The 26,895-nt window shown below is 38.3% G+C and overlaps 1 protein-coding gene across 1 annotated transcript in view; it reads right to left on the bottom strand.

The window, feature by feature from the left end:
• Window positions 1-26,895, bottom strand: part of LOC139136426 (cytochrome P450 20A1-like) — a 91,922-nt gene that overhangs the window by 9,112 nt on the left and 55,915 nt on the right. Inside the window, exons 2-4 of the mRNA XM_070704154.1 lie at window positions 8,253-8,376; window positions 5,853-5,932; window positions 5,297-5,466 (exon numbers count right to left, since the gene is read on the bottom strand). Coding sequence (XP_070560255.1) covers window positions 5,297-5,466; window positions 5,853-5,932; window positions 8,253-8,276 — 274 coding nt within the window. The 5' untranslated portion in view covers window positions 8,277-8,376. The remainder of the gene's footprint in view (window positions 1-5,296; window positions 5,467-5,852; window positions 5,933-8,252; window positions 8,377-26,895) is intronic.

A 26,895-nucleotide genomic window follows, 5' to 3' on the forward strand; every position in this document is an offset into this window, starting at 1 on the left:
TTATTTATAAGTTACGTTTTCTTTACACAACAACTATTACCGCTACCAGGGGTCGAACCCAGCACCTGCAGCATGTGAAGCACTACCTATAACCTGTACTCCACGAGAACAAGTTGCGAGAGAGGGGTGCAATGTTTCATATAAACGTTAGGATGATAATGCTAAGCAGGAACTGATGAATTTATAATGTTCACTTGTAATGATTTGAAAGTCTTTTACGCATTTTCTCTCTTTTATTGAATTTTTTGCCTCTTCATTGATTCTTTATGCCTGCATTGTCGTGTTTGTTGTGCAGATTTGTTATTTTTTGAATATTTTTCATATTATTTGTTGTATTTTCACAGTTAAAGTATAAATTGTCACTTGCTTAGGATGTTTTATATGTTGAAAACTTTGTGTTATGACATTCATTATTGAATTTGTCATTTGCTGCTTTTTTACAATACGAAAGATGTGTTTCCGTTTTTGACAGAATACACTTTTATATAAAAGTGGTTCGTCACTCAACATATATGCAATGCAATATTTCATTGCTATTGTAGATGAAAACGTCAACAACGATTCGTTTGATATGCCACGAAAGTTACATTATAAAAATTCCGCCGATCGACGAAGTGAATTAAAGGGAAACCTAAGTCCAGCGACATTGACCGTTTATCCCTTCCAAAATCACCCTTGAATAAAATGCAGCTCAAATTTGCAACATAATTGCACGCGCCGACGACTACGGAGCGACGAAAAGAGACATTGAAGTAGACGACATTTATGGAAATGAGCTCGGAATCCCATGGGCGCGAAAGGGCTCATGGGAGGAGCGTGCGTGACGTCATCGGCGATACACGAACGTGTGTGACAGCCTACAAAGCATTGGAGTCTATGACTGCAGGAGTGCAGTTCTGCACGTTACGATTCTTTAATGCTCAGTAGCATAAAAAATAGTTAACTGTTGTTCAGTTGAGTGCAAAAATCACTCAGGGAAGAACAAACGGAGTCAGCTTTTATCGTCTTCCCACAGAACAGCTTTTTCGAAGACAGTGGCTAAAGAAAGTCGGGCGAGTTTAAAAATCTGTAAAAGATACAACATTATATCCCTTATCATGTTCTTCAGGTCGGTAATACATAGTATTATTGAATGTTCTTTTAGCACGACCAAACATTTTCATTACCTGAACTAGTAACGTTACTAGTTCAGGTAATGAAAATGTTTGGTCGTGCTAAAAGAACATTCAATAATACAACGTTATGTTCTAATTCTTTCAGGATGATTGTTTTATAAGGGATTTCGGGATTCTGATACCGATACAAGACGATACTACACAATGCGGTTCGTATTTTGACATGCTGAGTCAGCCTACTATCGCCGGTTTTAACCAGATAAATATTAATATTGGCGATTTCGGGACTCTAAAATCCGAAGACGAAACTACACAAAGCGTCTCTTATCTTGACATCCCGGGTCTGCCACATCTCCGATATATAACCAATAAATATAGGCAATTTCGGGACTATACCTTGTAATATTGATATTACAAGATATTGGAATGACTTTTTGCCTACTGTGTCTCGGCGCGCCGGGTGTGAGAAATCGCCGAATATTTACCCGATAAATATCAATTGCGCCAGAACTCCTTGGCTAATATCGATACCAGACGATCCTAGATTTACTTGCACTGTGTGGTGTTGGCATGCCGGGTCTACGAAATCACGGATATTTATCCGATAAATATCGGCGACTTAGGACTTTAACTCTGATACTAGACGATACTTTGTCAAATAATGGGCAAATATCCGATGTATATCAGAGATTTCACCACCTAACAGATCTGACCACCCGAATACCTCTGTCCGACTCTTAGTTCAAAAATAGCATCCTTGGCCAGAAGTCAAGAATACTGTATGTTTTAAATTATTAGATTTATTAATGCACGAAATACATTTTTTACATGTAAAGCATTTTTTCATTAAATGTCCACACGGGACTTCGTCGAGAGGGCCGATCGGATATCATCGGGACTCGGGAGGCCCTTGCACAAATTAGGGCCTACATTCTTTACATGTAAACATTTTTACTTGGCGATCGGGACTTGAACAGAGGACATATCGGAAATCATCGGGAGTTTGGGCTGGTCTTCAACATACTATTTTTTTAAATAGCGGGCAAATATTCATTATATCGGCGATTTCATCACTTTGTAGATCTGAGTAAGTCCGACTTCCTAAGTTCGACACCAGCTTCGAAAAACAGACGACACTATATAGATTTGTCAAATCGCGAATAAATATTTTCTGATACATATCGGAGATTTCGCAACCTCAAAGATCTGGCCAAGCTCGACTTACACGGTAACACATACAATCAGTCAATCATTCCGTATCATTCACGAACCAAAAATTTATTTTAAGCGATTGATACAGAAAACTCTGTTTTAGAAACGTAGCGTTGAAGGATCGCAGGGTCACCCCGGAGGGTCACTCAGTCTCTCCAATCCAGTTCGGGGTCTGTACAAGCACAGTGACTCCCTCCGCTGAATCATACACAAAACGCAAGCAACCAAGATATGAACGATGTTTTGAGATGCTTTCTAATTATTACATATCTTGGACAGGTTCAAATTAGTATGGTTTGATTTCAGTCAGGGAAAAGTAATACTCGATGTCAGAAATATCGCTGTCCGAACTCTCCATAGTCGTCTTACGAACGCGCTAAACTGTTCACAGTACTCCTCAAGCTGCAAGCTACAATCGTCTGTATCGCCGATGACGTCACGCACGCTTCTCCCATGAGCCCTTTCGCGCCCATGGAATTCCGGGCTCATTTCCATAAATGTCGTCTACTTCAAGTTCTCTTTTCGTCGTGCCGTAGTCGTCAGCGCGTGCAATTATGTTGCAAATTTGAGCTGCATTTTACTCAAGGGTGATTTGGAAGGGATAAACTGTCAATGTCGCTGGACTTAGGTTTCCCTTTAAGTACAGAAGCAAACGAAATTCGCCGCCAATATAATGATTTAGGGTGCATATATAGCACGAACTTGGTCTGGTTTGTGAATTCTTAGTGTCACACATCAGCGGCAGCAGTGGCTCCTGAGTTGTCAATGAAGGCGTGATATTAGTTTTTAGACCGTCTCAAAACATTTGGCATAATAAGGTGTTATGTGCAGAGTTGCAATTAATCGATGAAGGGGACTGTAAACTTGAAGGACAGAGAATTGAAATGAACAAGCACGCCTTAGCTTTATCGCCGAAACGCCACCGCCACATGAACTCGTAAAGATAAGTTGGAAATAAGTCTGAAGGCGTGAAGCCAATCCAATTCGCATGGCATGCATCCACATGCCTTCAAAGTTGGTGTGGGCGAAGGTTTGAGGATCCACAAAATGAAGACAATGATTAGCGGTGAAATGAGAGAACTGAGGAGACTTGGACAACGAAGAATAAGGCCCCTACCATTCATCGGAATAATATCGGAACCTGTAGGAACAAATCGATAAAGCATTGGCATTCGTACGCCGGTCAACAGAAATTAAAAAGGAAGCACAAATATCGCGACCAATGACTCAAATCACCAAATGTCTGTCACTGTGTCGACTCAAGCTGTATTTGGACTTCCGGAACTTGAATTCAATATAGATTTTTTTTTGGTTTACATCCGTGTATTCATAAATTTCCATAATACAGCCTGGCTAAAAATCTATTGGAAGGCATATCGCGAAGATAAAGGAAACAAATTTGTGGACAAAAAATTAAACCAATCAATAACAGAGTTTGAACTAATGTACAGGTGTGATTTTTGGTCTGTAGAAGAAGTAATGCAAATGAAAACATACAAAGATTTTTGGCCGTCATATTGATTATTATTTGCATTTGAATGAACTCTGAATTCTGTTATGTAACTGTGTGCCGTCTTTGGCAACGGCTATATTGAAAAGGGGTCAATATGGCCATTGCCGTCGGGGTCAGTTTGTACATGACAACAAATTTGATGAATAAAACGTGAGAGGGGACATATTGTACCCGGAATGAGACGAAATTATTGCCGCGATCACATGAACTAACTAACCCTAACCCTAAAAACTCTGTGATGGTCTTCATTTGCTTGATTTTGTGTCGGGTGAAGCACAGTGGGAGCCAGAAATTGGGGTTAGCTGACCAAATTGTCGGAACTCCGCTCGCTTCGCTCGCTCCGTTCCGACAATTTGGTCAGCTAACCCCAATTCCTGGCCCCAACTGTACTTCACCCGATACAAAAACTAAGCAGTCGGAGATTGTGACAGTGATTTGAAGAAAGTGCAAATTCATATTATTTTAACCTTATTAGTTAGTCAGTGCCGCAATTACGGGGCGTCTGTGTTTTGTGTACGGCGATTTTGACGTCATCAGTTTGTGGCTATACCACTTGTAAAATGACGCCATAAATCAATATGCACCTACTTTATCACAGACTATCTACGACTCACCACCTCCTCTTACTCCTGCTAACTAAGTTGACTGAAACAACATGTATTTTCAATCATTTATCGGTGAGCCGTCGACGGTTTCTGCAAGAATTTAAACTTTTGACCTCCAACGTATTCACTACGTTTTACGCGAGATCGAGAGGGCAAACGTTGCAGAGTCCGTCGACTGCTCACAGGAAAATGGTTATTTATTCAAAATGGATATTAATTCAAAGATTCTTGATTAGATTTCATTTTTTGCGAGCTAAATCGGCGACACCCTTCGGTGTCCTAGTAAACTACCAAAAAGTCTATGGGGTGGCCAGCAGCTATTCTGCGGGGATGACCATTGTCCCGAGCGCGATCGATTCGCCACAGCACCACTGCGATATCACATGTATTTTCAATCATACTTTATCGCAAAGCGAGGCAGTAACTGTACAAAATCTGACACCCTGGCATTGGCTACGTGCATTTGGTTTGTCTCTGTTGTTCTTGCCTTTAAAAAGTATCATTCGAAGAGCTCCTTAAACACCCTGTTTGAGATTAGCGCCTCGTTGTGTTTTCTGTCTCGGTTTTACTTTTAAAGTACCTTTTAGTTTGAAAGTATCCAAACGATTAAGCATAACTTTTGTTTAGAATATTAACAAGACAAAAAGATCAAATTTTATGATCTGCATCGGTTCTCGTACGAACTCGCAATTAGGGCCACTCTATGGTTGCACTTCACAAAACCAAAAAAGTGACTTTTATGTCAGCTCCTCTGTGATAATTAAGCAATTTGAACTCACAGAAATATTTCTAAATAATTTAAAGCATGTTGAGCCTGAATTTGTATAATATTTGGATGTTAATTCACCTACCAGGTCTGTCAAATAGTTTAATGTGATCCTTCCAGGCTTCGGGTGATGCCAGACTGACGTAATAATGCTTGCCATACCAGAATGACGCAACACGGCCATATTTGTCATGTAACTTGAATAAAAAGTCGGGAAAACCACCTGCTTCCGTAATGTCTTGTAAATTGCCCTCCCTAGTTATGAAAAATATTACTTGTAATATGGTGATTATTTTTACGATATAGTAAAAATTTTAATTATTAATTAAGTATTACAACATGATAAATGTTTTGTTACTTCGAAAAAACACTTATTCGATAGGTACTGATTCAAATCTGTTCGCTCGAAACACACATTTGATTTGTCTGCAATGACCTCAACGGCAAACGCTTTCGAACAACATCTACATCACCGTCATGGCATCGCGTAAACCATGAAACCAGGAACCGAACAAAAATACTGAAGAATTATGAGGAGTGACAGTTATCTTGTCAAATACACATTCCATCGACAGAACACAATCAAATTAACTATCTCAACTTGCAAAAAAAACCCAAAAAACAAAAAACGATAAACCTACTCGGGGTGTCGTTTCTCCATTCCTGGTATTTTCTTCACTGTTGACAGGTTTTCTTCAGCATTTGCGACTTTGTCACCATCCTGCAAAACACGAGTAAAGGATAAGTTTCTTTGTTGTTTACAAAACATAGCATATGAAACATTACACATTTGAGTCAACTCATTTTGCCTAGCGATGAAATCCGGAACAGTCACATTTAAATATATACCACTTAACATGTTTGCCAGTTCATCGCAACTAAAATTTGAATTCTTACGCCATAATATCTTCAAAATAACTGAAATGTCCCATATATCTGTTGAGATCTCGAAGGTTTGGTGCAAGCAATGCACGACGTTATTGTTATTGGCTCCATTGCTTGTGAACTTGTTCCTCGCATGGTTTCAACTGGCTCAGTTCAAACATTTCGCGACCCTAAGTACAGGTTTAACACGTCTAGACCCTGTAATCGGGGGTGGGGAGGGTAATATATCATCATGATCGTACTGTAAACTTCAGGCCCGTGTCCATGCTCATCAAATATCTATAACACCCTGGAGCATAAAAACTACCCTGTAACACATATGTGGCAGTATGCAATTGTCAAGAACATTCTGGGACTTGTAAGTGGGCAGAAAAAGAAAAGTCGCCGATATCTCGCAAACGTCCACCTCTCGAACCTGAGATCATTCCAGATGACGTGATTTCGGAGGTTATATTCATGCTTTAGAAAAGCATCAAGGATATAAATTATTAGTTTCCATTGATTTATAAGCAAAAAACTTAATACTAATTTACGGAATTTAATATTTCATTTTACACTTGACTATATGTAAAACGGAGGCAAATTTTGTTTTGCATGGTCTATTCTCACTTTTAACAGGCAGGGGTCAAAAGAATGACATTCAAAAACGTAATTACAATCAAGATAAACAAAATTGAAAAGACTGTTATTTGAAATATAAGGATTATGTTGTCAAATTGTTGTGTCGTTATATCGTATTTCAAAAAAATGTGAAAATTTCCCAAAATATGACACTGCCGGGGCGGAGTTAAATGTTGAAATGTTGAAATCTGGGGAAAAACAACCAAGGAAGGATTTGCATTAATGAGCATTCATTTACATTCTTTCTCGCCCAACTTCAATACGACTGCTTGCCATCAAAAAAGTAGGTCCCAGCTAATATTATCAATAAATATTGGTCGATTCATTTATGGAAATTGAATGAATCTCTGCAAAAAAGTGATATTGAGCAAAATACGCTGTGTTGTGTGCAACAGCGCCACCATAAGTCTAAGTCTGTATCCAACTGTACTATGCATAGAATGGTTCCCTGACCCATTTTCCCCGGTAGAGGGCGTGGGGAAATATAGGGTCAGGTACCGGCAAATGTAAACATGGACGCTATTGGGTTAAAATAAAACAAGCTGTGATTGGATGAAAGTAACACTTGTAACTTTTCTCATGTTTTTCGGGTTTCGCACTTTCAGGCTCACTTGACACCAACTTCTTGTTTGTACCACAAAGCCATGGAGGTAGAAAGAAAGACTTTCTACCTCCATGATTAGCCACTGTGGTTTAGCACACCTCTTGATACTTTTAGAACGTCGACATGATGCCTGGCATTTTTCACGAAATTCGGACACTATTCTATCCATCGAAATCAATCGTCGTTCACAGTTCCAACAAAGTTTGCTTTCAATTAGCTGTGATATCGCAGCAGTACTTGTGGCGTGTATCGAACGTGCTCGGGTCATTGGGGTCACGCCCCAAGGCGGCGATACACGCCACAAGTACTACTGCGATATCACAGCAAGCCTTCAATCACCTGTATTTCCCCGTACTTCTGGATTAATCCTTTCAGTTTATGTTTCCCGTCTCGTGTGCCAATGTTTTTGGTTCGGATACCAGTGTTTGAACATAATTCTGATCCAGTCGAATTTTGACCGGCGTTTTATGGTAGCAGCCATATTTGTTGTAGCATGTTCTGTCAGGTGACTAACCTCGCCATCTTGAACAAAATTCTGTTCAAGATGGCTACCCGGTACCTGACCCTATTTTTCCCCACGCCCTCTACCGGGGAAAATGGGTCAGGGAACCAGACTAAACTATGCATAGAAAGATTAGCCTACATGTTGCTTTGATTGGCGAATTCTATAAGATCAGGAAATCTTGCCACTTTATGCTTGACAGGAAGCCTTGACTGACGGAGCTGAGTTACATCCACAGTTGTTTGTGGTTAAGTACAAGGTTAACGCCACTCTGTCGTGCATAACAGCTAAGAGGGGCGTTCGCCGTACCAAAGGCAATAGCAGTCACTTGGCAGCCTACTTCTAAAAGATCGCGCACATCAGGGTTCTTGAAGTACTAGGCCTACTTATACATGAAACGAATTCACTAAAGATTACAAATTAGCTTACCTTTGAAGAGTGAGCTGTGAACATCGGTCTTAGGAATTGATAATCGAAATGACGACAATAGCCACAGCAACTAAAACAGCCACATTCGCCATCTTTGTTAGTTACCCTGTAACATGCAGCGCCCCTGAAAATATAGGTCACAAGGCCATGGGTCGTCGTTGCGCAGGTCACGGAACCGTACATAAGACTCTTAGAGGGGTCATAAGCTGAACCGTCAGCGGTGTTTGTATAGTCACTAATTGTAACGTGTCAAACGTTTGACCATTGATGTTGGGCTTCCGTGTTTGGCTTATGTAGGCTTTATATGTGTGAGACTATTAAACGAAAGAGAGTAAAGGAAAGTGAAGGGCTACGAAGCAATACTGAAAGGATTAAACGATTTTTTCACCTCACAACTGAGTGAATGACGACGGACGTTGTTTTCCATACAAAATGGGTTGAAGGCAGCATTTCACACTCAAAGGTTAATGGGGTCAAGGATATGTTTTAATGAAAAAAAGGGCGAAAGACAATGTCATTTCGGGTTAGCTAAAACGGAACCTTACAAAAATTTACCTCCCATGGGAGTCGTCATTATTTACGGGGGGGGGGGGGTGGAGGAATTACACCAGAAACTCCAAAATTTGAATAATCCCCTGCCAACCATGACGAACTGGGGTACCTACCCTCTCTGAGATAGAAATTTTGACTGAACCCCTCCCCCGAAACTTAGTAAAGTTAAATATTATTGAATGTATTTGTAACGTTTACAAAAATACAGCAACAGGGAAGACCTTTCAAATCCCTGTTTACCCTGCTGGCTTATAATCAGTTACCACATGAAGGTTGAAAAATGTGAAACCAACAGAATAAATTTCAAAGTCACAAGGAAATATACCTAAAAAGCTCTCCTATAGCCAGTATTGAAACATATAGTACTGCTTAATTTGAATGGTTATCATGTCATTATTTTCACTACGATATCTGTCAGGGGAGAATTCGAAAGTACAGGTGGAGAACACGTGGGAGGCTGAGGGGAGAGTGCCAGGTGTGTCCGCTCTCTTGTGTTGATAATTTTGGAAATTAATGTGTAGTATGGTGCAATCTAATATGTGTTTTCAATTTTGTTTTTTTTCCGCAGTAAAACTGCTTGAAAATGACATAGGACACTCAATGCGAGAAAACACGAGAGGGAGGTCATCCTCAATTTATTTTGCACTAGGTAAAACTGTTTGAAAATGGCATTGGACACTGGTATTTTTGAATATCAGTGCTTTAGTCACAATACTCAACAATAAAACAATGACGATACATTTCTTTAAAAAACATTTATTTGTTAGCCAGAAATTGAAGATCAAAGAATAATCAGAAATGGGAAATCTGTGATCTTCTTCTGTCATTTTGCAAAGCCTACAGTCGGAGTCAGTATTTTCAATCCATTCATTGTTTGTTTGCAACTTTGAGATTTCACAGCCGGAGACAGCAATGATCCCGCCAGTAGTGCAATGTCTCCGGCTGCCTGCTTCCGATGAAAAGAATGATAACACGGTATAGTTCAACATGTCAAAATTTAGGTTATTGAACTTCAGTCAAATGAAATGTATGTTTCTGTGAAAATGTGGGAAGCATTCACAACAGGTCAGTTTTGTCCTAGATCCTGTGTAATAATAAATAATAATGGTATCTGCTGAGAGCATTTCTCAATGACCCGCTTTCCTTCCACCTCTGGTCAAAACTGTTGCCAAAAACTGTATGACATCATCACCACTGCCACATGTGTCATTGAGTACCTGAACAGCAATATTATTCTTATCACTATCTTCAGTATTGCTTGTAGTGGCACCTACTTGTAGTCTGGTGCCGAAACCCTGATTTTTGGTCGATCCCAAAAATTTCGGCCCCACAATGTTTCTTGTGGTTTCTGTATCTTCAAAGCCTACTGAATCAGGATCTGCATGATGCCACCCTGGCATCCTTGGGCATTTTAATATATTAAAGATGGCCGCAAAGATGGCGGCAAAAACATGTAAATGCCAATATCTCAGCTCCATGAAATGTTATCAAAGTGATTTTGGTGTCATTTGCCAGGTAAACAGGGTCAAGAAATTCATTTCATTCATTGCCCAACATGTGCAACTCTTAATTTGCATAAAAATCCCAGATGGTTGCCAAAATCACCTCCAAAACAGGTAAAATGCCATATCTCACCTCCATGAGAAGCTGTTGGAATCATTGTGGTCTCCTCTGCCAGGTAAATGGGGTTAAGGAACTCATATCTTTCATTGCCTTATATGTACAACCCTTAATTTGCATTAAAAAACCAAGATTGCTGCCAAAACGACATCCAAAAACAGGTAAAGTATCATATCTCAGCTCAATGAGAAACTGTTGGAGTCATTTTGGTCTCCTTTGCCAGGTATATTGGGTCAAGCAATTCATATCTTTAATTGGCTGACATGTAGAACCCTTAAGGTGAAGTACTACGAATCAGGTCAAAATTAAGTTGTGGTGTCATTTTCTTGAAACTTTGCACAAATATTCTTGGAAGTGTGCAAGTGCAAAAATGAAATAAAAAATGGGGGTCACCACGCTTGTTTCCATGGAAACGGACGTTAAAATGGCGTCGTAGGAAATAAATAAAAATGATATGATTCACTTAAACTAAAGAAAGCAATCATAAAACGCTTAGCAAATGAGTTAATTTTAATAAATACCAAGACTTAAGATCCATATCTATCGAATGTATAGTTTTCATGATGTTTGTGAAGAAATTTTAACATGAGTATCCACTACAAAATGACGATATCGAAATTATGTCACTACATAATTTTCGAATTTCTTCCTGTCGCTTTGAATGGTGTCATTTTGACCAAACTGGCGAATAAACTCCTGACATAATACCATTTAGTTTACACTTTTAATAAAAGGGTGTCACCACGCTACTTTTTACAATATCTCCAGGTGAATGGGTAATTTGCGCGATATAAATGGGAGAGAAATGTTAATTTTTCGCTCATATTAAATAAAAACCAGCTTCCTAGGGGGTCAAAATATGACAAGGTTATAGGTCACATGTATTTCTAGGACACTGGGTCAAAAAATTAGGTAAAAGCGCAATTTCAACAATGACAGGTGATGTTAAATACATGCGCTACAAAATAACCCATTTGCGGCAGGCTGGAGTTAAATCTGCGCAGAAACGTTCTAAAGCGTGTGCGCGTCCGAATTCGTCGCCCTTTACCTTAACTTGCATCAAAATTTGCATAAAAAGCCAAATACCCGTTTCAGTGTGTAAGGAGTCATATCTCAATACACTATGCCACTGATTTTGGTGTCTTTCGGCATGTTTTACGGGTCTTTTGTTATATTTGCTATAAAATCAACCATGAAAATCTGAAATTGATGCTTACAACCCAAGATAGTTGCTAAGCTTGTTTCCACAACATATATCAAGGTATATCTTAGCTGAGATTGCATACTAGAGACTAATACAGTAAGGGTTCAAGGCTGAAGGATAAGTTTCTTTCGTTATATTAAATGTAAAATATTTCATTGAAAGCCAAAATACCACCCAATATCAACTATAGGAACACAAATGGATGTAACAAAAACATTGAGTCGTATCGTAACCCACCAAGCATTCCTGATACCTATTTTGTTGTGTTTGGTCAAGTTTTGCTGGTTGCAGGGTTTTAATTGCTTGTTATCTGTACTGGAAAAATCTTACTTCTGATGGAGGATTTTATCCCGCATTGTATCTATAATGGTTTCCTAAAACATCACACTGTATCTAACATATCTAGCATCTTTGACACAAGGTTGTGTGTTTGGGTCCGTCTGAGAGGTCATTAATTTCACATTTCCACTCATATAAATTGTCAAACCATCCATTTACATGAATTATGTTATTCATTTTTGACAGTAAAGATACTTTCATGTTATCCCTCTGAAGTTCTACCCTTAGCTTTGCAACCGTCATGCTGCAAACAATTTATAGTTTCTGCAATACGATCATCCGTAGGAGCATCAAGAATACCAATGTTTGCGCTTGACACCCATTCAAAGCACTTTGAACATTTTAATTGCAGTACAATTACGTATACCCAATATTTAATTGGATTGTTGTTGTTTTTATAATTAAACATATATACACCTTGCTCCTCTAAAAGCAATCCTTTTCACTAGTTCTAATCCACTACCTGACATAAAAGTTCTATACTGATGAGCATGTGCATTTTTCCTTGTGTCTTGGAATGAAACCAAAAGTACATTGCAGACTAACCTGTACTGTTTTGTTGACTTGTACAAGCTTTTATTTGACTATGAAAAGAAACATACCAACAACCAAATATGTATGCAGACAAAGAGCTACAACTGTTAGGTGCCCATGTTTTGTCTTGTTATGGTGCAGTGGGTTACTTGCTAGCCATTGAGCCGCAACACACTAAAACAGCTTCTAAAAATAACGAGTATAACAACTGGCCCACACACATATATAACTTAGACAAGAAAAAATGAAAAGAGTAAAATGTTGATGAACATGTAATATACGCATAGGGATATTCAGATTTATACATATATATCTCTTTTTTTAATACTCGTTTGTTGTTGACTTTGCAAAACCTTTATTGTACTTTATGATCAAGATCCCAATTGGGATACGACTTCAATAAAGGCTTACTTTACTTCACTTGACTTAATATAGTGAACGATATAGTGAACAAAGATCCAAGGTGTCAAACGGATTTCGTGACTTTGTTTGGTTGAAAATGAATCAGTCAAATCGCTTTCACTTTAACTTTTAGTCAAGGCTAACCAGCTCCTTTAGATGTGCATAAATTCATTCCTGATGGATGTACAGGTGACCTCCATATTCCACAGGAACTTAAGGCGCTCTTTAACTCAACTGGCTGTGACATTTGTATTTTCTGGCAGTATAGTATAGCAAGCAACTGCCAATATAATGGCCCTGCTAATAACAAAAGCGATGGAGATGATGTTGTGCCAGAATCTTACCGAATCTTACAGTTCTGGTCGAAAACTTTTAAATGAGTATTTTGGTACATTGTTACAGATAAGTATTAAAAACGTGCCACCAAATGATAAATGATAAGTAAACAGTTCATGTAAAGGGAAAGTGTGTTCCTCGATACCTAACATGCGGCCGAAGATTAAGAATCAATCTCAAAGATGATCAATGATAATATAGGTTAAGGCTACATGCCTGTTTTGCGACTCTATTTATGGCATCGATGATGTTTGACTTCACTTTTGATATATGTTGGATTGTATAGTTTATATGCAAATGACCCTTCAAATGTATCAAAAGACACAGAAATTTGTCTTATGAGATACTCAGTAAATAGAAACATGATGTAATATTTTGACACCATTATTAGCATTATCAGATAAACTCCCTCTTTTATAATGTTCTTGGAAGTTTTTTTCAGCTCAGATAACTGGAGATTCAAATTATGCAACTGGATAAAACATGACCACACCCAACCAAAATAGGTCTTAAGAATGCTTGATTGGTAAAGATGCAACTCACACTTACTAATATCGGTGTTTGTAATGCAATTAAACTGCTCAAAGTGCTCTGAATTGTGTCAAACGCAAGAAGTTCGTATTTCTGCTGCCATGAATGACACTATAGCAGAAACTGGAGACTTGCTTGCAGCGTGACGGTTGTAAAGCTTAAGGTACAACGTCTGACGGATGACATTAAAACTTGTTGTCAAAAGTGGCAAAAGACAAGTAACTTCATTGTCAATCAGAAAACCATGCCTGCAATGATGAATGTATCCACAGAAGGCCTCTACTACACCCACTTGCGGTCATCTGAGTGACTAAGTTGGTGCAAAGATAAACAAGACAGATGACTCAGGTTGGCTCAAAGATGACAAAACAAATCACTTTTAAGCAAGTGCAAATGCATTCTCAGCAAATTCGCCTCGAATAATTGAAGCTCATTTATAGTGGTTGATTGGCAAATGATAAAATGACCATTGATGTTGTATGGAAAGATACAGTTCATTATCATTTAATTTAGATGGATGGTTGACAATTTATGTGGATGGAAATGTGAATTCCATGACCTCTCAAACAGACCAAACACACACAACTTTGTGTCAAAGATGCTGCATAAATTAAGATACGGTGTAATGTTGTATGAAACCATTATAGCGGCAATGTGTGATAAAATCCTTCCAAGTAAGATTTTTTCAAGTGCCGAAATACAAGCAATGAAAACCCTGCGGCCAATAAAACCTGACCAAACACAACTAAATAGATCTCAAGAATGCTTGGTGGATTAAGATAAGACGCAAGATTTTTGTTACATCCATTTGTGTGGCCATAGTTGATATTTGGTGCTCATTTTGGCTTTCAATAAGATACTTTACATTTAATATAACGAAAGAAACTTATCCTTCAGCCTTGAACCCTTACTGTATTAGTCTCTAGTGTGCAATCTCAGCTAAGATATACCTTGATATATGTTGTGGAAACAAGCTTAGCAACTATCTTGGTTGTAAGCATCAATTCAGATTTTCATGGTTGATTTTATAGCAAATATAACAAAATTTAATTTGATTTTATATCACATTTATGCAAATCGGGTACCCGTGTGAATTATGCAAATTAGGGGGTATGGCCCTGATTAGCAGCTCCACATCATCAATATTCTTAAAGTAGAGATAATAAGCTTTCAAATGACGTATGATGTGGCCGTATGTAAGGTGGGTACATTAAACTCCTAAAATAAGGCCCTTTTTGTGGATTCGCCGCCCGCCTATTATGACACTGCATGAAAACCCAATAATACTTAATGTATTTGCATGGATTATTGCCTGTATTTTAGCTGAAGAGTGCATATACAGATGAATACAGTCAATAATCCATTGCTTGTATTCAGCAAGCCTGTATTCATGTGGATTCATGTGAATTCACGTGTATTATTCTATAATACAGTCAACTTATTAGTGTGAATTTGTCTGTATTATTGCCTGTTCATGCAGTGTGAGGGCGATCATAATACCTATTCATCACTTTCCAGCAGACTGTCAGAGGTAGCTCTGTAAGCAGGTCCTGAACTATTACCCCATTGCGTCGTGCAGAGATATTTGACAGGTCGTGACTGGGCGATTGGGGTATGTCAAGCGTGAAACATCATTTGTGAATCCCAAACCAGCATATCCCGCTTTTTTCACAAACATCGTACCCACTGACACCGATGTAGTTTTATAAATATGGGCGGTGAGTGAAACAAAACGTGTTTTCAACCTCGAGCTTGGTGTACTTGTTCGAATTAATGTAGGGTGCCGCAGAATGTTTAACTATTGAACCAGTTTACTCTGCAATCATTTTAGAAAAAGTGTGCCGACTTTTATAATTGCAATGGGTAACAGTAGGGAAAAAACTATTCGGGTCATGGCATACGGAAGTATTGTAGAATTGTTGACTTAAGTGGCAAATTTTAATTGTGTGATTGTTTGCTTTTTGAAAATAGACATTGATCTCTCTTTTAGATTAGGTAAGTATGTAATAAGGCAATTGCTTTTTTAAGGCTCTAGTACTGGTTTTGCCGTGTTCTGTATGCCTTTTCCTTACAGCTTTAAAATTCTACAGAGTTACAGTACAGTTAATTGTTCGAAAGTCGTACTACCTCGTTAATTTTTAATACTTTGATGACGCAATCGACGCACACATACATACGGTATTTGGGTCTAGTAGGGGGAATGTGATGGAATTTGTCCATGGAGACATCAACACGTATTTCCGTTTTCTTGTTAGAGTTATATATTACAGTTAGGTAGTGAACTTTTTAAGCGTTATTTAGTGATGTTAGCCTGGTACATGCCTATTTCAAATGAAAAACGGAAAGCTGCGTCACCTGATCGGTTGGGTGACGTCACGTGCACGCATGTGCTCAGGACTTTTAAAAGCAGCTCTGAACCTTGCTGAGGTTGGACGTGTATTTGTCGCCCTGCTCAATGTAATATATCGAATGTTGTACGCTACCAGAGTGTATTCTGTTGCATTTTTTTATTCCCGGCTGGGTTTCGTTGAGTAATCTACTGTATCAAGGTTGATCTGGACTACGCCTACAGGGCTGTTCGCTGTAAGTTTACCCCTAGACAAATCCGCGTGGTTCCGAGCGTGTTATCAGGGTTTGTTGTACCTCAAGCCGCGGCACAAAAAATATTTGCACAAAATAGTTTATACCTTACTGACAGTGCGATTTTACCACCAGACTTCCTTCCCTCCTTTTAATCCGACAACTGCTTGTCCTCCGTATGCTCACTAGTCTCAATGAAAGATATAAATGTGCTCATGAAAACAATGTCTGCAACAGTATTTATGTAATTTATTTTCTCAGACACTGTTGACTCTTGATGATGATGTGGATTACAACAAACCAAGGGACGAAATACCGGCTTTCTAGATTCGACTTGAAGCATCATGGTGTTATGAAATTGAAGAAATAATTACAATCGATTCTGCAGGTATCCAACTTATTTTGCCAGCGCCTCATATGAGCAACCCTGTGATAAAAATAAAACTAACGATAATTAGACACTTAAACAGGAGTAGAAACGATAAATTTTATCTGTACTGATTGGAGAATGATAATATCAGCAGAAATCCAATGAAGTTACCTGATTTAACGAAGGTTTATTCTTTAATGTTAGGTCATTTTAAAGTCGTGTCAACGACTGCCAGGCACGATATGAATCGAAATGAGTCGGACAAGTTGCTCTTTTTTGTTTTCAATACATTGACTGAATATATTAGATTAATTTCCTAATTGTGTTGACAATTCTTGAATTTCATCAACGAGGTGTCTCGGTAGATCAAAACTGTGAGGTTCTGTGTATGCAAGAATGCTTGACATCTGAAGGTTTTCCTAAAGCATGGGATATTTGCTTTGTTAGCGACCCATGTGAGGATGTTTTCGGATGAAAAATTGACCAATGTTTTGGGACTTTTTGGCAAAAAATGACCCATTCGGGAGGTACATACCTGTACGTCTTTCTGTATAAGTGCCCAACTAAAACTGCAGAGGTCATGAAAAAAAAATATCGATTTTCATTCAATGAATCTTTTTACCGCGCTGTTTCTAAATATGAAGGTTTATACAGTTCTCATTAAAATCGTTTTCGCTTTGATTTGCATTTTCGTTTTTCAACTTTTGACCCTTAACCTTTCGATGGTCATATGATGTATTTGGACCATTGACAAGTGTTACGCGAACACAGTCAAACAGAAAGACAGACTGGAAACGGGTATTGTTCAGGGCGTTAACCGGTTACGTAATCTCTCCGTGTGCACCTCGCATTAGGTAGCTCTGGACTCTCTTTTCCGAAGAGTGCCGACAATATACTCTTTGGTAGTTTCAAATTTTTAAGCAAAAGTATGTTCGGCAAAGTTCGTGTTGTCATTTTTGTGTGGTGCTGCACAGAATAGGCGTGCTGGCAAAAACGGGAAAGTTTTGAGCTTCGGGGAGGTGAATTTTACCATTTTATATATTCCTCTGACATTTTTATGAATATAATTATAATAAGTGTGTTTGAACCAAATTTGAAAGTCTTTCATCGGTACTCTTAGATTAATTACTCAATGGTTTTCGGTCAGTCATATCGTCTTCTACAAGTTCGTCATGGGAGGAAGTGTAATGAAACTGCTGGGGCGTTATGTTTTGATTGGCGTGAAGCAGTGTTTCTGCCCTAAGAACACACAAAGTAAGTATGGTTGCTACGCGACAGGCAACATGATGCCATCTCGTCCTACTTTTTTCATAATCTCGTGAAATTATAAATCACGAACGAAGTTTCCGAGAAGTGTAACACCTGTGAAGCTCATTTTAACATGAAAAGGCTAACGTTTATCGAGACGATCATCAATCAGACGGCGTGCCGCGTTGCTAGTCTGACTTTCTATTTGTCCATAGTGTAAACAAATGGTCGAGAATGGGCTGGCTACGTATACTGTCAAACTGCTGATCTGGTCATTATCTACGGTGTGAATTACGCGTAACGGCGCGAATTCAGTTAGGTTTGGCGAGAGCACAGTCTCTCCACCACCGCCCAGTTTGCTCACGAGCCCACATATGTGACAGTGAGTAGGGAGGTATATTTTATCCAAAAGCAAGGCTCGATTGTTGACGTGGGACTACCGTTGATTTCAAGCCTTGAGTCCCAATATGTACATGTAAATGCAGTGTGCCTCGCTAGCCTAAGTACACTCTAAGGCTCTCGTGATGTTCTCCAAGGAGCTGGGTTGCGCATTATTACCTGCCCTGCACAGTGGCTAGACCGGATGTTGATAGGGATATAACACATCGTCTTAACTTCGTCCCAGGCTTCCCTTGTAACATTCGTTGGGGAGAGGAGGAGCCGCCATGAGTCAAAGGCTTATACATTAAGCATAAGTAGCAATTTCCGCGAACTGTTTGTGTGAATTCTGCTGACATAAAAGTGCAAGTAGATCATTGGAAGTTGGGCTGAACAATGTATTTTTCGTACACATGAAAGTCAGTAATCCGCATCAGAAACGATGGGCGCTTAACCCCTTGACTACCTATGGCGCCGGATATTTCCGGCGCCATATTGAATTACCATATACCTTGAGTGCCGGAAATATCCGGCACAGTTAAATAGGCGTATTTGCTTCGTCTTTGTCGCTAAAAATCCCTTAATTTCTGCACAGGCACGCAGCGCAACTAAGGTTGATGTATTCCGATCTGGCCAGAATGTGATTGCACCCCCGTACGTCCGAGTATGGCCAAAACCCGAAGCAAATGTTGTGACCCATGACCTCGACCCTGAAAGGTCAGGCTGATCACTGAAGCGTCGCGCTGATTGTTTACAGTTTTTAGAAGTACAGACGATCGCGAAGATGTTTATGGTTTTTTTTTAATGATATGAAATGTTTATTTATTGAAAACAAGTGATTTATATGTAAATATGTTCTATTAACAGCAATATGCGTGAATGAAACTAGAGGAAATACAGTTTTTTACTATAAGCCAGTGAAATTTTATAGCAGCCATATTATCAATATGACTGGTCACATGACTGGTCATGTGTTTGGTCATGTGATATGTTGTTCCCTAAAATGTATTTTAAATATTGTGAATTTTTTTTGATAAATCATAACCATTTTAGATGCATGTTTCTGCAAGGAAGACATAAAGCAGGTGTTTACAAATACAAAATGTGTTGATTTTCAAATACAGATCATGTCAGATGCTGATGTTTATGGTTCATTTACTCTGCCTTTTGTGAGAAAAATCTTAAATAGGAACATACATAAATAAAGTAAACGGTAGTTATTATTACGTATATGTAACGACAATGCCATGGAAATTGCAACTGTATTCAAATTTGCATCATTTTATGGATTCAAAACACGTCCTGATGCTTCAAATATTCATATTCTTTGCCAACTCTGGTCACATGACGTGTCATGTGATCAGTCACGTGACCTGGAAATACAAAATTTATGTATGAAAAATGGGAAATTTCATGCTGATTCAGAAAATATATATGGTTTATTGGTACTTACTTAATTTTTACTCAAAGCAGTGTTCATGCAATGACCACACCCCAGATTTTATCAATATTTACATAAGGGGCCTGGTATATAGGAATACATTGGCCTTGGTAGTCAAGGGGTTAAGCTTCATTATGTTCGTAATAACAAGACAATCGATATCAATACAATTTAATTTAAGTAGAATGAATTGAAATCGTATTTGCTGATATCTTCAAGAACATCCGACAAAGAAATTTAGATTGTGCCTACGTGTCGCCTTTGTACAGTCACTTAAATTCATGGATGTTAAACTCTTTTTCCAACATCACGGAAGAATAATCTACCCAACAATTCAGCTTTTTCAAACATAGAGGTAATTAACAGTAAGCGAGGGTATTAAGTTGCAGATTAAGATCTCTGCAGTGAAAATTAAAGATTTGGCAGGAAATAATCAGCGAGCGAATCCAATTAGTAATCTGTCGGAGATGATGGCTCGACAATCTCGCAAGCCGGAATTTGGACATTTTCGCGAGCTTCTTAATCCTTTGCAGGTCTTCTTATTGAGAATATAAAACCCTGGCTCAAGCCACTGACATGGTTAGATTCGAGTGAAGGGTATTAAAATTTAACATATCCTCAATAGTATTTGTTTCAAAACTTCCTGAGTATTATTTCTTCCCTCGCGAGAATCACGCAATATCAGGAAATACTGAAACAACATATAAATTTCATTTTATAAATCTTAATATTTTTCATTACTTTAGGCAAAATTATATTTTCGTGGCAAGCCTTAAACCCTAAATAACCCTCGTCAAGTGAAATCTACGCTGATTTTTAACCTTGTCAATTTGCATAACGACTAGTCAAGATGGATCGATTGTTCGAACAAACAAGAGGTTACTTGTTTGCATGCAAAAGAGATAATGTTTAGTATTCGAAGGAATAGACTCAATCAAACTGCAACTATTGAAGTCATCAGGAAGTAGTGGGAGTACATCAAAGTCATCAGAAAGTGAGGAGAAATGATTGACACACTCAGCCAGTTTCTTCAATCTTCAAACGATCTACACAGATTACCAGTGTAAACACTTATAGACAAAAGCGGATAACATCAAAAGTGTCAACGGAAAGTTGAATGACTACAGAAAAGTAAATAATAATTTTGTTCTATAGCCCATGTTTTTCATGTTGATTGCAACAATTGTTGGTATTTCTGAAGTCATCTTTTAGTTACTGTCTAGGGCTTCCTCAGTAATTCATACCCAGCATTTTCTGTAAAAATTTGCAATGCCGTCTTAGTATACTAGGTCTTCTTACAACTACTTTATCTCAATAGAGCAATTTCAAAATACACATCGATTCTTATCAACATGTGACTGAGCCAGATAAGCCTTTGTCACAGCATGCGGCTGGGGAGGAGTCGGTGGTGGTGCCTGGAATTCTCCACACTGTAGTTATGTAAATTTATGTAAATGTCCTAAGTCCAAGCTAAGCTAGGTTCTGCTACCTTGGCAATTAGTCACGATACGGCCCTCCATTTCATGCGACGTGCATCGATCGAATCGTACTTACATCAGCTTCCAATACGTCACGCATCGGCGATGAGAAACCTGTGCGAGCATCACTTATCGTCGGACCTTGGCAGGCATGCGCATACAACTGATGCCAGTGATTAATATGGCCGCCAGCCTTACAGTTCGCAGGGAAATAAGACAGGAAACATCCGGATACAAACGATTGATAACCCTTAACTTTCTTAAGACAGGACTTAGTGCTCGTGGAATTAGCTATTTCGAGTTTGGTTACCTTATTGTCAAATTTCTTCTGTCATTATAAAGTATACCATGGACTCTATATTGAAAATAATGAGTGACCACTATCTTGATTTTTCCCCACCGGACAAGTACACCACATTTTCAACAAGCACGACTCGTTTAGTTTTTCAGTATCGTTTTATATCTCTTCTTTTTTCCAGACATTCATGAAGCCACAGAAAAGCTTTGCCAGTGAATAGTTATGACCTCTGGTTTTTCTCTCCCCTGTTTTTTTTTCTGGATCTTCCCATTTTAATTGCCCCTTCCGCATCACCCAAAATATCTGAAATAACTATGAAACCGTATTCTCCTACCCTTAACTTTTTTTTTTGGATCCTCACAAATACCAAACCAACCCAATTTTATTTACACCAGCGCTAACTCCCCCCCTCGCTTTTTAATGACACAAACGAATTTCTTTAATTTGGCTCTACCACTACACCCAAGCAATTTTTTCTGGATGTTAACCCCTCTCCGCGTTTTTTCAAATACCCTATATTTTTCATACCCCTATATTTTTTTGGATGTACCCCTGGTTTTTATTAACCCGGCGATTTTTTTCTATATCTACAACAGTACCCCTCCGTTTCTTGGACACCATGGTGTGAAGCACAAAAGGTGTCCTTTGTCACCACAATGTCTGTGTGTGTGTCCGTCTGTCCGTCCGTCCGTCCGTCCGTCCGTCTGTCCGTCCGTCCGTCCATCCGTAGACAGATTTTGTTCCACTCATAACTTAAGAACCCTTAGGTCCAATGTCATGCAATTTGGTATTTGGTATTATCATGATGAGACTTAGATCTGATTAGATTTTGGTGGGTATGGCTTATTAATTAATTGCTCATTTGCATATTTTATGACTTTTTTCGTTCACGCAGATATCTCAGATACGCCTGGAGCGATTTCGTTCAAACTTGGTACAAGGATAGTACTCTACCTCATACAGATGCACGTTGATTTGTTTCACAATGCGATCAAATTGGCCGTGTTAGAGGACTTTTTAGTTTTCACAGTCATAGATTCCCATGTATAAGGCAGTCCATAGACTCCCATGTTTAAGGCAGTCCATAGACTCCATGTATAAGGCAGTCCATAGACTCCCATGTATAAGGAAGTCCATAGACTCCCATGTATAAGGCAGTCCATAGACTCCCATGTATAAGGCAGTCCATAGACTCCCATGTTTAAGGCAGTCCATAGACTCCCATGTATAAGGCAGTCCATAGACTCCATGTATAAGGAAGTCCATAGACTCCCATGTATAAGGCAGTCCATAGACTCCCATGTATAAGGCAGTCCATAGACTCCCATGTATAAGGCAAAGAAAAATAAAATTTAGTTTCTCATTGTATTCATATTGCAAAAAGGATGCAGTGACACAGTCTTTAGTCCCCACAGATAATGTCCAGGGGGCTCATAGATTGGGTCATGTCAGTCCGTCAGTCCATCCATGTGAGTCCATCCGTTCACACAGATATCTCAGACGCTTTGACAAAATGTCACGTGACCTTTGACCTCGAATATACATATTTGTCCATAACTCAGTAACCACAAGTGCTAAACCTTTCATATATGGTATGATGGGACACCCTATGACGCCACATATTGTACCTCATTAATTATGTGCATATCTAATTTTGAGCAAGCCAATAGAGCTAGAGGTCTGATTTTTGGTATATAGGGATAACTTAGCAATACAATTTTTTTGACAAAATGTCACATGACCTCAATTACCTTTGACCTCAAATATACATATTTGTGCATAACTCAGTAACCACAAGTGCTACACTCTTCATATTTGGTATGATGGGAGACCTTATGACGCCACATATTGTACCTCATTAATTATGCACATATCTAATTTTGAGCGAGCCAATAGAGCTAGAGGTCTGATTTTTGGTATATAGGGATAACTTAGCAATACAATTATTTTGACAAAATGTCACGTGACCTCGGTGACCTTTGACCTCAAATATACATATTTGTCCAAAACTCAGTAACCACAAGTGCTACACCCTTCATATTTGGTATGATGGGACACCTTATGACGCAACATATTGTTCCTCATTAATTATGCACATATCTAATTTTGAGCGAGCCAATAGAGCTGGAGGTCTGATATTTGGTATGTAGGGATAACTTAGCAATACAATTTTTTGACAAAATGTCACGTGACCTCGGTGACCTTTGACCTCAAATATACATATTTGTCCATAATCAGGAACCACAATGGTACATCCTTCATATATGGTCTGATGGGACACCTTATGATGCCACATATTGTACCTCATCAATTATTGCATATCTAATTTTGAGCAAGCCAATAGAGGTAAATATATGATTTTTATATATAGGGATAGACTATAGGATAGAATTTTTTTACAAAATGTCATGTGACCTCGATAACCTTTTACCTAAAATACACGATTATGTCAATAAATTGGTAACCACAAGTGCTATGTCCTTTATATTTTGTAGGATGGGAGACCTTATGACAACACATGCTTTACCTCGTTAATTATGCCCATAAATAATTGTTGGCAAGCAATAGAGCTAGAGGTCTGAATTTTGGCATATATGGATTAATTAGCAATACAATGTTTTTTTTTCAAAATGTCACGTGACCTTTATGACCTTTGACCTTGAATATGCATATATATGCATAACTCAGTAACCACAAGTTCTTTACGCTTCAATTTTGATAGGATAATAGACCTTAAGATGTCACATCTTGTACCTCATTTATTATGCACATATGTATTCTTGGCTGGCGTATACAGCTAGAGGTCTGATCTTTTTTCCCCATTTAGAACCATAACTTAGACATGCCTCTTGTTTCAAATTGGGAACAATGACATAGACCTATGTGTCCATAGATCTGAACATATACACTCCAGTGATACTTCTTAATGACCTCATTTCCCTGCCCCATCAAGACTAATACTCCTATTACAAGTGGGGGACTATGCCATTGTCAATGACTTGTTACCCTATAGCATAACTATGGTAAAAGTTTAGTAAGTTTGGTTAATTAATTCTAATTTGCATATTTAATGAATTTTTGTAATAAGACTACCAGTATACTCAAGAACTTCTTAAGCAAATGTGATGGCCATACTTTTATCAGCTTGTAGAAACATTTAGTTACGAAACAATTATTTTTAAAATAATGCTACACCATGAATACTGTTTTATGTGTGATTATTTTTTTCAATAAAATAAAAAATGTGTTCAGGTGGTTTTCTCATAGGAGTGTACGTTAGCAGTAAGGGGTTCGTAAAGTTGTGTTTGCGGCGCCATCTACCAGTGGAGCCAGTACGACATTCGGTAAGAGGTTTATTTTTGTATCCGTATTTAGAGCATGTGTTAACTTTGCGTGTACCGATAATATCTGTGAGTGAATGAGAGTTGAGAAGCTGTGTGCAGAAAGAAACGGCCTCGAAAGTTATCAAAAGCACGTTACTGATAAGTCATGTCAAAACGTGTGGCAACATCTCGTATACAATGGGCCCTAGTTATGGTCTAGTTTAAAAAGAGTATCTAAATTTACGAGGGATCGACTGTAATTGTGTTTTCAATATTCACGGAGTTCATTCGAAAAATGTTTGTCGCGTGATGATGACGCCATTGTTTTACAATTAGGGCTTGGGCGTGCATTAAAAACAACCGTTCCCCTGATTTCTACCACACTTGGGATTCTTATAGTGGAAACTGAAAGTTCAACCCCGTTTTGCGAGAATTTTTGTTGTTTTTTGGCATCGTAACTTTTGTGGATTACAAGTCGGGGGCCCCTGTAAGGTTGTGCCGTCACGGACATAGCAGAGTAAGCGAAATGTGGTGTTTAAATGGTTCAAACTAGGATATATTTTCATTTTAGCATACCGAGTCTGAAAACAAATGACCCTCTTGGTTTCACTTTAGTAAGTTACTATATCTTGTATTTTCACTGATATCGTGAAACTTGCCAAAATGTCCCAATAGAACTTGTAGACCACGCCGTTTTCCCGTTAAACACAATTCCCCGAATGGTGTCATTTGTTATGCCCAATCAGATTGAGCGTCCTTCCGCACGCTTTCCAATACATTCGACATTACATAGTACAAGATATCGTAAGACGTAATTGTTGCTATGATTGGCGGAAGCGTTTTCATGCCTTTCGGCATGTCGATAGGGGCCATTAGGTAAATTTTCTCAGTAAACGCAATATCAAGAGAAATACGAGCGTGCGGAAGTGGGGCAAAGAATATGTAAAGACATTTAACACTTCTAAATAAACAACAATTATCAAACGTTTATAACCCATGTGTTGAACTGGCGCATTTTTCTTTCCGACCATTGTACGGCGGTGCACGGACAGTGGGCTATCGCCACCGGAAATATTCACAATATAGCAAGGCATTTCTGTGTTCAAGATATGACGGTCGATGAATTTCATTCGGTTGTAAAACGAATTTAAAATTACCCCTCTGTGTCATAGTGTGGCGTTCAAATTATGGCTAAACATTTCAGTTTAAAATGTTGGCAAATAAAGTGTAGTCCACAGTTTGTTTCAACATATGCATATTTATTACTGGTATGTTATTTCATTTCAATAATTTAGCCCATCTTTAGTATTTTTTTATTTCTTTAGTCCATATTTGTTTAGCAGTGTTCTAAAATTTCTGAACAATTTGCAAATTATTCTGATGATATTTCAGATGCATATATTTGTGGTGATGATAACATAGTTGGTACTTTGTACAAAGATTGTAAATTTTGTGCAGTCCAGCTGCAATTGAAACATCAACTGATAATGGTGTATTAGTTTCCTATTGGATTTATATGTCAGAATTGCACAAATCTGTGCTGAATTAGAATAATGACACTGATCAAGAATCCCATCTGATTTCAGTTTTACAGTGGCTATTGGGAGAATGTTGTTCGCAGAGGAAATGCATAATGTGCATTGAATGTAAAATCAAAATATTTAATATGAAATTTAAATCATTTTAGTGAATCATAGCTAGACAACCTATCTCTGAAATATTTTTCTTTCTTTTGCAGTACTGGTATTCACTGTGTCTTTACTGCAGCTGCTAATTAAAAAAAGAGCCAAAATAAATCAGAATACACACACTTAGTACACAGACATTTGACAACAACATCCAACACTGACATTGACAATACATACTAACAAGCAGAGCTTGTTAGTTCTAGAATATACTGAATATTATCTCGTATAGTGAGTGTCTGAATATTATTCTGAATTGTATTCCAAGGCACATTCTGAAAGATCGAAGACTCTTCTGGAATATACAGAATATTATCTCACATA

The sequence above is a fragment of the Ptychodera flava genome, chromosome 1 (assembly GCF_041260155.1).
Source record: "Ptychodera flava strain L36383 chromosome 1, AS_Pfla_20210202, whole genome shotgun sequence".
NCBI lineage: Eukaryota > Metazoa > Hemichordata > Enteropneusta > Ptychoderidae > Ptychodera > Ptychodera flava.